At 41.5% G+C, this 11,473-nt stretch overlaps 1 protein-coding gene and 1 long non-coding RNA gene across 6 annotated transcripts; one reads left to right on the top strand and one right to left on the bottom strand.

The window, feature by feature from the left end:
* On the top strand, positions 1–2,566 carry LOC118427480. Of its 5 annotated transcripts, none has more exons than XR_004832523.1 (5): positions 18–273; positions 397–475; positions 948–968; positions 1,345–1,429; positions 2,369–2,566. It is a non-coding gene; the product is annotated as an uncharacterized LOC118427480 (long non-coding RNA). The 5 variants fall into 5 exon arrangements; XR_004832521.1 differs by having other exon boundaries at positions 19–273; positions 397–471; XR_004832520.1 differs by having other exon boundaries at positions 1–273; positions 397–968.
* A 1,617-nt stretch (positions 2,567–4,183) lies between these two features.
* Positions 4,184–11,152, bottom strand: LOC118427479 (apolipoprotein(a)-like). The gene is made up of 7 exons (XM_035837300.1): positions 11,116–11,152; positions 9,426–9,579; positions 8,794–8,927; positions 8,015–8,263; positions 7,217–7,495; positions 6,302–6,503; positions 4,184–5,768 (listed from the first exon to the last, which is right to left on the bottom strand). The coding sequence occupies exons 2-7, from the start codon at positions 9,557–9,559 to the stop codon at positions 5,609–5,611; spliced, it is 1,158 nt and encodes a 385-aa protein (XP_035693193.1). The 5' UTR covers positions 9,560–9,579; positions 11,116–11,152; the 3' UTR covers positions 4,184–5,608.
* Positions 11,153–11,473: the final 321 nt, after the last annotated feature.

Here is an 11,473-nt window from a genome sequence, read left to right as displayed (position 1 = left end):
GCCGCGTGAGAAAGGTGTATTGCTCCGAGTTAACGTTCCTTACGAATCATGCAGTTTTCTTATCTAATGGAACAAGATTTCATTATAAACGGTATAAAGGGGGTTAATCACATTAGAAACCGTCAACCAATCATTGACCAGGACGGCGAACAGTACAGGCTTCCGGGCACCTTTGACCCGGTCATGACGTCACGTTTCCCCAAAGTCACGTGTCAGACGTGAGAGGGCCAGACTACATGATGAGTAGATGGAGAACCGTTTGGAAATGAGAAGGTGAGTTTCAGCCTCTATGCGAACATTAAAGTTGTAATGGGGCTTTATAGGGAAGACCATGCTTAGTATTAGTCCTTATACTTACGGATAGTTATAGCCTGGCCGCTACACAGGGACCGTCAGGGGCGGACAAAAGCTAACAAAGCTGGACTGGATGCTAATTTACATTACGTACTGAATGATTGATGTTCAGTACAGGTGCGTAAGTAATTTTCATTGTCAATTGACGACCCCCCCCCCTCCCATTAACTACATGTAAGCATTCATATACGATTTTTTCCGGAAAAGTATTACTTCTATCAGTCCCGATTCGCATATTTGGTAACATAATATATGTTGTGGAAGGAAATCACGTGTATAACGCGTCCGTATGCACAAAATGAAGAATTGAGTTTCTTTACTACCGAGGGATACAAAGGTTTTGCATTTTAACGTGAATATCTTGTTCCAGCAAGGGGGTTTTGATTAAAACTCTTTGGTGCCAGGGAAGCCGTGTATGTTACGAATGATCACAATTTGCACAGCTCGACTTGCCTAACGATCACTAGAACAGTAAATATTGAAGTAACAGCTTACATAACCTGTTTTTGTCAACAACCGATGCCGTGTTGACCTTTGTCTCTCTGTGTGTTTCACGATGTGACCATGTGAATTTACGCAATGACGTACCACAGCGCTGTGAAAAGTAAACCTGGGTAAGTAGCTCCACTGGAATGTGACTTAAATGTTTTGATCTTCTATTCTACTTCTTCTTGTGTTTTTTTTTTAATTTGGTTAATGAGCAAAATGTAATTGGAAGGTGATTATAATAACTATACTTACATGTAGTCTGACTTCTACTACATTGCGCTCATTCCCACATGCAGACACTAATTTTTAATTGGAATAAGTGATGGTGAATTCTATACATTGTTGTCGTCTTCATCTGCAACCTTCAATTAGCGTCGATGGCCATGATAGCTTTGTACCTGATAATTTGCATAACAATCAACAAGGCGTTGTCTCCATCTTAGAAGCTTATTACATAAACGCCTCCGGAGGTCAGTTAAAACCGGTTCTTGTCCATTGCAGGCCAAAGGTTACAGAATCCCGGCATCCTGGAAACATGCATATGACTGACCGTGTGCGGGAGAGTCTGTCGTGAGAAGACCTAATGGTATGTCTTGACTATCCTTTACAAGTATCCCTAAAAGAAGTGACATAATATTCTGGATACATGCTGCATACAAACGGATCTATGTGTCAGTGTTCACAGCTGTAATCAGTTATTGACCTTCGGCATGCAAACAAGGTAACTACTGGATTCAACATGACTAAGCAGTTCCACCATGTTTTATTCATCATGGTGCAGGTGTTCGCTGACAAATACTTCCAGGAGTTTCCTTTCTTTTTGTCCATCATACTTAAACTGCATTATACTTAAAGTACATGTAATGCATTAAACAAAATCTTGTTTAGCCTACTCTATAGTCCACGAGGATCAGTTAACATGAAAGAATTCTTATCTGAAACGTTGGTCTGCCACACGCAGAGGTCTTTATTTTTATAACGTTTTTTTTAAATTAATATTCGTGTAACGCCACTGCATGCCTCCAGATGCCTTCCATTTCCAACACCTGCCAGACATCGTAAGTCTAGCAAGACCATGGATTAGAACAATGGGCAGGTCTCACGCAACGAGTAAAATGCTTCTTTAATTTTTTTCATCATTTTGAAATGTTATCCAGTGAATCCTACTAAAATCATTCGCCATCAGTGACGCTTAATTATGATTAAACTGATCAAGAAAGAAGTACATGTACATAATGAATGTTACAACGCCCACTGATACGGAATTCCATACAACGCCCATGACGTGGCCTGTGACGTATCTTTCTTCCGCTTTATTTTTCCATTTCCTGCTCTGTCTTCCTGTTGAAGCTGCAATTAGTGACTGACATGAACGTAATTATCAAAGCAAATGGACGGATAATAATGAGTAACTAGAATTCGGCCGTTAGAGCACGACAGGGTGCACGTGTTATTACAGACCTGCGTCACTGCATACCTTCCAAGCAACACAATAACTGATTGGAACTACTTGAATGTCTTTCAGACGGACCTTGATGGGTTGGTAGAACTTCATTTTACCACTGCATCAGCTACACCTTTGACCTCTAGTTGCTGTGATTGACATCTTCTTCCGGCAGTCTGACTTCCAAAACACCCAGGCGATTGTCTGCACATCATGTTTGCTCATAGGCTGTCTAATAAGTTCGGCCCTGATGGCCAACCAAAGCTGCCATCTTACTCGAGATACATCATCGAGCACTTTCGCGAGAATAACGTGAGTTGGCAGCAGATTACTTCCTCACCGCAGTGCTTCCCCATGGCGCGTTCTGATGTCAGTGCCAACGGCAACAGTGCAGATTTCGACCTATGGAGACAACCCGAAGTGTTACCGACCATCGTGGAGACCAGGTCCATAACGGTGGAGGAGTTTGACAGAATGGCTGCCGGTACAAAGCGAGAGCCCGTCTACGATACAAACCAAGAGGCTACATTGAAAGGGAAATTTGCTTTCTTCGCGCATAGTGCAAGCAGCTGGGGCTTTGACGTCAGTAAAAATTCTATCCATCATGTTAAGAGGGAAACCACGAACGAAACATCCCGAAATGTTTTCTATGGGTCCCCGCCATTCAAGCCTTACCATAGCCAGAATGAAGAAAAACCTTCAACAGCTTACGTCTATAACCATGACGACCAGCCATGGCAACCCAATACAGGAGCGCTGCACGCGCTATGTAAGGCGCAGGAACGTTTTCAACATACATGGCCACTGAAGAATGCAGACACCAAGACCGAATGTTCCACGGTGAGTCGGAAAAATGAGGACCGGCACGCGGCATATGTGGACAAGAAAGTCAGCAGAGCAAGGCGACAACCTCATGTCACTCAAGAGAGAAGAGATGTCGAAAAACTGCGGCATGAAAAAAGCACCAGTGCTTCTCGAAATCATCTGTCCAATGATTCTTCATCGCGCATAAAGAAGACTCAACAACAACATGCTATCTCTCAAAAACGCCAAAACGACATCACAGGTGACTCGAAACAAAATGGCGGCGCTGCGTCTGTGAGACTTCCGCCGAAAAAGCGGCTTAGGCTGGATGATATAGTCACGAAATTGAAAGGCTCTACTCACTAGCACTACTTACATATGCATAGAGCATATGGTACCACATTCCTTGTATGAAGGAAATAAGTCTACCTCCCTTTGAATAACTCGGGGTCGGCATTTAATCTTGTAGAGCGCATTAATATATTAATATTTTGATAAATATTCATCAGTTTAGTACATATATAACGTAGTAGTAGTTTTGTGTACACAAGGAGGTCTTTAACCTCCTTGGTGTACATTAGAGACGGATGAGAAAGTCGTTGACATTGTTGTATTGTTTCCTCGACGTTTGTTTTGTCATTAAAAGAATTTCGGATAGACCATTGATTGAAGTGTTGGGTCATTTTTAGTTTTCATTTAATTCCAGTTTCAAAGACTTTAATTAGGAATACTTGTATTGTGTGTATGGGTATGATTCAGAGGCACTAGCTATAATTCTATAATTTATAGATGCAGATTTATCTGGCCTCACCAGGTATAACTACCCAACACGATGGATAACAACACCTTACTCAAATGCAGCCTTTCGACCGTGGTACATGTAGTTGCAAGAGAAGGGTCGCTAGGGGGAGATGATATAGCCGGGAAGCTGTCATCAACCGTATAACACCTTGTTTCTGTTTGTGTTGCTTGTAGCAGCCGGTAGATGTCGCTGTTTCAGGTCACAATCCAGTATAGGAAAACCGCTCTTCGTAACAGAAACGCAGTTTCTTAGATGAACAAAACTTCAAGCAAAACCACAGGAAAACAGTAGACAAGATGTAAGCATAACCGTTTTAATAATATATTAAAATCACAACGATACCAAGCAATAAAGAAAGAGGTAGAGAACAACCATAAAATACATTCAGAGATGATTTCTGCCTACATGTCAGCTATTTGGTTGCATTAATTTCAGAGTATGATATGGAAGTTGCAACGATTTTGACTATCTGGTATGTAATCATCAATGTTACCTGCATGATGCTTTTGATTTGTCGAGTATACAAAGATGTACTAAAATGTGCCCTACATTGTACAATTTTGCGTCACTGTAATCGCTGGGACGGTGGTAATATTTATGATTTAACTTTGCTTAATATATTCCATGTGCATAAGCCAAATTTCCTGAATATATTAACTGTGATTGAACATATTGAAATCAACCTGAATTTCCAGTCAAATGTTACATTGAATATATTTGATAATATATCAATAAGATAGAGCTAACAAGTCACCTACAAACAAAAGGGTAAAAAATGAAAAAAATGAAACTAACATTTAGTCTAAAAAACTGAGACATGCATAATATTTTCTTCTGTAAACTTGCTCTTAAATGTTCTGTTAGATTAGAATTTGATTATAGATAACTTGGTTTCATTTTATTTGAACTAAAGCTTGACTTAAGTTATCTGTTCACTGATTATAACTATATGAAGAACATACTGTTAAGGGCTACCCTACAAGCCTGTGGCTACTACCTAATGCCTATGCATTTGAAAGTCTAGATTAGATATCATTGATACAACAATTAAACAACAACGGAACATAGGAAATATTCATAGGAATTCTGTACGTATCCAATTGAAAGTGTACGTTTGCAGAAAATTGTACATCTATGCTGTTACCAAAAAGAGCCGGATAACTCTTTGGCTCTATGTGTTATTTGCGTTCTCCTCATAGGTTGTTGAAAATAAGCATTAACCCTAGAATTACATGTGTTTTGTAGCAAAGGGCATTTTTAGTTTGATAAAAATAGAAAAAAATGTGAACATTTAACTTAACTTCACAAAAGCAACTCTCATCATAACATAGCACCCTGTGAACGGAGGTAGGTACACACATTTTGATAATAAACTTGATTATAAAGGGAATTGCCACCAGCTTATGGTATAGATATTTGCTAACAAAACGATCTGCATAATATAGATCAAAAGACCAAAAGGCGGTGGAAACGTTTTGGACTTATTTGAAAAAAAAAAAAAATTCTCGTTTGTATGGTACTTTTCTAGGTGTATGGTATTTTTTCCAGGTGTATTGTACTTTTCTAGGTGTATGGTATTTTTCCAGGTGTATCTTACTTTTCTAGGTGTATCGTACTTTTCTAGGTGTATCGTACTTTTCTGGGTGTATCGTACTTTTCTAGGTGTACCGTACTTTTCTCGGTACAACGTACTTTTCTCGGTGTACCGCACTTTTCTAGGGACATTTGGGCACTCCACAGGACATGAACTGCACCTTGTTCTGGTACATGTAGTAACACCAGGGCTCGGGTTCAGGGGCAGGGTTACGGCAGTAGTTGTGCTTGCCGATCCCGTCCTTGTCGTTCGGATAGTTGACGGTGTTGTAGAAGTAATACCTAAACAAGACATAAAACAACATATGTGAGTTTTATCTAACATACTGATACTTTGGTCCACTGATTAGATAGAGGCATATTTTGTATGGTGCTTAAATCTCTGATTTTTTGTTGTATTGTGACGTGAATCTCCATAAATTTTATTTTTCACTCATGTCCATTGGACCGGTTACTCTATTTCTGAAAACGTATTGACACATTTGTTGTTTATGCTGTAGTCCTATCAATAAATGATGATGACGAATGACACATTTCTAGGTGCAGGTTTGATATCTTATGCAAGAATATTTTTGATGTGTAACGACTAGACAAGCTACTCAGGAATAGCTATGGCCAAGTTGGTCGTTGAGTCCTGGACATTTTTTGTTTTTTGTTTTTATTTTGATATACATGCAGACATATAAAAAATACAAGCAAATATGCTAAATTCCAGTTACGGCCGCCATTTTGGATTTTCCGGGTCATCCAGGGTCATTGCACCAAAACGAGGCTAGCCTGGCCATGATTGAATACTCCCAGTGATCACGACTTACTTCAGTTCCGGCGCGTCCCACTTCAGACAGTCATACTGATTGCCGCTGGAGTCCTTGGCAGTTTTGGCCTGTGTCCCGCGGTAAGACTTGCCCTTGTCGCTAGTTTTGTAACAGGCCGTGCTCGTACCGCCCCCTCCGGTGGTACCACCTCCAGAAGTTCCTCCGGGCACGTGTAGGGCGTTCGGTGGGATGACTGGAGTACCTGAGGAAGGGCAATGGAGGTGTAAGAAAAGAGTAAGAACAGTCTCCTGGCTCCCGGGATTCACACCCGCGCCGAACCCGGGCCGCCAGATCACAAACCCAGCACGCAAAACCGCCACGCCAAAAGCTCAGAGCCCTTGGCATTGTCAGTTTGGCGGTGCTTGAAGCCTGTCGCACTACTCCCCTTTGTCTTTTCAAGATTCGTCATCGAATCCGAGTTCGTTATCCCTGTGTGTCACATCATCTAGCCTGTTTCTCACTGGGTCGTCATGGGAACCAATGTAAGAAAGGAGTAGGAACAGTTTCCTGGCTCCCGGGATTCGAACCTGCGCCGGACCCAGCACGCTAAGTCGCTACGCCAAAAGCTTAGAGCCCTTGGCATCGTTAGTTTGGCGGCGCTTGAAACGTAATTGTTACAGAGGTATAGCAGTGATAAAAGCAGTGACGTAGGCAATTAGATCTGCATGCAACATCAGGCAATCGTCTGCCATATTCATCTATAATTCATGCTTTATTTGGTCGATAGGGCGACGTTAATGATCAAGGGCCAAGAAATATCATAATGGTATCTGGACACATTGCCAAATTGGATCAAGTTCTTGGAGAACTTTTCGCGAGACAGGACGAGAATACCTACTACGCATGCTGACGTTAAGACTTCTCGGGGCTCCTTGTCATTCTATGAGAAATGGACAAAATTGTTTATGGTAATACCTGCACAGCCTAGTTTGGTCTTGGTAGCGGTGAACTCAGTTGGCTTCGTCCACTTCATGTCTGACATGCAGGTGGTCTTGATGTACTCCACCCCGGTGGTGACGGCGCCCAGGCAGCCGACCCCGCAGGTCGCCCCGATACGCTGCGGGCCCTTGCAGTTAGAGAAGCCGCCGGTAGGGACGTTCAGCGCCGGGCACACCTTGTCCAGCGGCCCGATCCCACCACCGTCCCCGCCACCGCCGGTACTTCCGCCTCCGCCCGTTTGGGAAGCAGCGTCGGCTAGGGTACGAAAAGAAAGAGAAGTTCAAAAGAGATCTTGAAGACTTTAAGTTCGCATGAGCATTTGTTTTTACCATAACTATAGACACGGAATCAACGAGCTGCTAGGGGGATGGGGGTGGGCAAACATACAACGCTACTTCCTTATGTCACAAGCTATCTGGCACCAAGAAGTCAAGACCATAGCACGTCCAGGTCAAAAGATATAAAAAAAAAAGAAGTTCTGCTGCAGTACCATGGTCAAATACAAGGTGGCCCAAAATTGACCTTGACCTTTGGCTTCCCAACATCTACCTACATGAAAACTATAATCGTAATCCACCCAGAGGTTCTTGAGTTATATGCCTACCTAAATCCGGAAACACAGACACACCCAAAACTATATCTCTATTATTTAACATTTCTTTATGAAAAACTAGCTTAATGGGTACATGGATATCAAATCAAGTTTAAATGAGTAGTAATGTCTATCAAATCAAATTTTTGCATCATACATGCGAAAAAATGATGATTGCTCACCCGAGCATGTCATTTTAGTGGGATCCACGCTCCACTTCCCGGTAGACTGGCACTCTGTGGTCATGATCTTCTGCCCAGTCGGACACAGCACCCAGCACTTGTGGCCCACCGGGTAGACCTTGTTCTTGGCGCACCCGGTCACGGCGTTAGGGGGCGCTGTTATGGCTGGACACGTCACCGTGGCCTTCTGGGATTGGTCTCCGCCGGTAGTACCGGAAGCAGATCCGCCAGTAGTACCGGAAGCAGAAGCTAGCAGGATTTGGACGAAATAACTGTCATTTTGGCAACCGTAGTAACACATACCAACGATCCATTAATAATTTCTTTAGTCATCGATAGAAAGGAAAATAGACGAACTTGCTGGCTAAAGGAGGCTGTTTGGATCAGGTAGGCAGCTACGGTCATTAAGAGAGATGAGGGGGATACAAGCTGGGTCACGTTTGGAACGGCATTCTCGCTGCTGCAGCGCCACCTACGTCGGCTATAAGTACGGCAGCGAGAAGCAGATCCAACCATTCTAACCCCGATTATGATGTCTGACAGGCATCGAAACGTTGCATGTGAGTACTATTAATACTCTGGCTGTGATTCAGAGCTTTACTAAATGAATAATTTCTTTAGGTTGGAAACTCACAAAACAATACTTTACGTTTGGGACCGCATTGTTAGCAGCGACACCTAGCTGCAGTGTGGTATATAACAAGCCAGTATTGCTTTGAGGAATGTGACAGACGGTCACCAAAACGTCGTCTGCTGTATTGTACACATCTTGCCCTTACCTGTGCACTTGGATACGGGGCAGAAAGCCCAGTCGTTCCGGGAGGCCACATAGCACCAGGGGCGGGACACGGTCCCCGGAATGGGGTTACGGCAGAAGTTATGGTTGCCGACGTTATACTTTCCAGCAGGCATCCTGCAATTGTAAGGCAATGGTTATGAAGACCGAATCAGCAACTTTGCTTATAGTCACTTATTACTGTGACTAATACTTACCAAATCCGTTCTAAAAGATCAGTATAATAAAGTACCCGTTATCAAATTTGTTGTATCTTTATAGTTGTTTACTACGGATTTGATGGTTGCGAAAGCGTTTGTTTTTCGTCTTAACTCCTCTATCCGGAATTAATAGATGTGCAAAAGTTAGGTATGACAAGTTGTTCAATGTAATATAAACAGCTGGTGCAGCGCCGCGTGCCTGCGAAGCTGGTGTGTTACTATATAGATACAGGTACTAACCAATGACAATGTCTAAATGTACATTAACAGAAATGTAAGGCCTGTACAATAATTATGATACGTAAAAATGATAAAAACAACCACATTATTGCTTAAAACCGTTGATAGGGAAAGATATGTACATCAACAGTATCGTATCAACCTGATATAATCTGTATATCCTGTTTTGACTCACGTTTTGGTACTTATAGCGCGGAAGCTGACTATGTCATTAGAATTCCAGGCCAGGCAGGGTTCGTTAGTTTCCGTCACTCCCACAGTTCCTCGGTAGTTCTCTCCACTTCCGGTGTAACAGTCGACATCGTTCATCTTCAGGGATGCCCGAAGAGCTGAATATTCAAGAATTACAGTGGTTAAAGGTGAAAATTCAATACAGGTTTATGTAATCTAGTGTTGGTATACATGTATTGGCCATGGGTTATTTGTTTATTTGTTTATTTGTTTGTTTCGCACTTTAAAAACGATATCAGTAAGTACATATAGTGAATTGTGAAACATAAACAGTGCTAGGGAGGCCGAAAGCAAAAAGCTTATGAAAAGGCCTTCCTATAATAACTTATTACATTCATATAAATTTAACCAAAAAAATAAGTATGAACCTAAATAAGTATGGATAATAATTAACGGAAATCATGGAATGAAAAACATATTACACAAAATAATTAAACGTAACTTAGGAAACAATAAATGAATATAACTATAGATTGAAAGTTAACGTTACCAGAACTATACAACGAAGTACATAAAAAAAAACAGTATGGATAATGCATGACGGAATCAATAGAATGAAAACACATTGCACTGAATAATAAATGGATATAGAGAAATTGAAAGCTACCAGAAGGAAACAAGGAAGTGTAAAACCAACTAACAGAAAGTAGGGTTATTTATAAATTCAGCTTTAATGTGGCATTTGAATATAGCAAAGGTGGGACTTAACTTTAATGTATTATTCAAGCTGTTCCAAACTGTGGGACCTCTGAACATAAAGGAGAATTGCCGTTGGTTAGTTTTTGCATTAATAGGCCTGACATAGTTGCGATTTCTTGTGGGTTAAGCATCAACAACTGCTCACTTCGGGCATTGAAGAATGGCAGTCTAATGTTAGTCTCTACCAGGCACCCACCTGGCCGAATAAGGGGACTTTGGCCAAGTTAAATGAATAAAAGCCTAGTAGGAATTGATTGGCCAAGGACTTTTGGCCGGCCTGGCGGAGTCTGTGAGATGTCGCCATCGTCCTTAGGTCGCAAACTGTACTCCTCTGGGGTGTTTTCTGTCTTATTTGGCCATATACTTATACTTAATATTTACTATTTTTCCAGTGACCTGTGAAGCCGTCACATTTTCGGGATCAGCCAAAACTACACCATGCAAGTGTAAACTATCCATGAGGGCAACGGAAAAGGTTGGAGGCTGATATCAGAGAATGGGCAAATGTCCCAACGGTCAAAGTTGACTAAAGGGTAGATGAGTGAGGAATGAATAACTTAAATGCTGAGAGTATGTCTTGTCACCGCAATACCATCGCTATGATATTGGACCGACAACTATGCCTACACCTTGAAAAGTAACGGTGCTAGCTGATAGATTATCAAACTTGTGTCATTCATGACGGTCTGTCCAAGGGAGAAGATGCTCTTGTCCAAGGCTTATTAATTTGATCAGTGTCCTTGAAGTGGCCTTTATTAGGTCTTGCCAGGTTGTGACGAATGATCAAGAAAATAAGAAATCAAGAGCTATATCAGCTGTTTATATGTGTTAAGTGTCTTACGTTCTTATTACAACGGACTTTGATAGAGAAAAATACCATAAAATATCTAGCAAAAGATTGCAAATCGCCCGAGAGCGTACACTTAGTGACTTACATCGAAGCTCGCTGAGGTCCCAATCCTCTAGTCCGCGAATGCCCTAAACGAATAAAAAAGGTAGAAACAAATCCGTAAATAAGAACTCAATAAACTAATATGATAAAGGTACAATCAAATACTTATATACATTAAGTTTTTTAAATGTAAGTATAAGTTAAAAGTATCAAAAAAGAATTAAACTGATGGCCACACGACTGCAAATGCCCTGATAGATATGTCATTTTGATGTAGTACCTATAATGATGTGTACGCATACTTACTTCCAACTGGACAGCTATGGAAGCCACCAGTACGAGACAAGTGACGTACAGTCTCATCTTGGCAGGAGTCCTGGAAACAAATAGTGAACATTTTT

The sequence above is a fragment of the Branchiostoma floridae genome, chromosome 12, assembly GCF_000003815.2.
Source record: "Branchiostoma floridae strain S238N-H82 chromosome 12, Bfl_VNyyK, whole genome shotgun sequence".
In the NCBI taxonomy this organism is placed as follows: domain Eukaryota; kingdom Metazoa; phylum Chordata; class Leptocardii; order Amphioxiformes; family Branchiostomatidae; genus Branchiostoma; species Branchiostoma floridae.
Note: the sequence above shows the minus strand (reverse complement) of the source record. Positions and strands in the feature narration are given on the sequence as shown.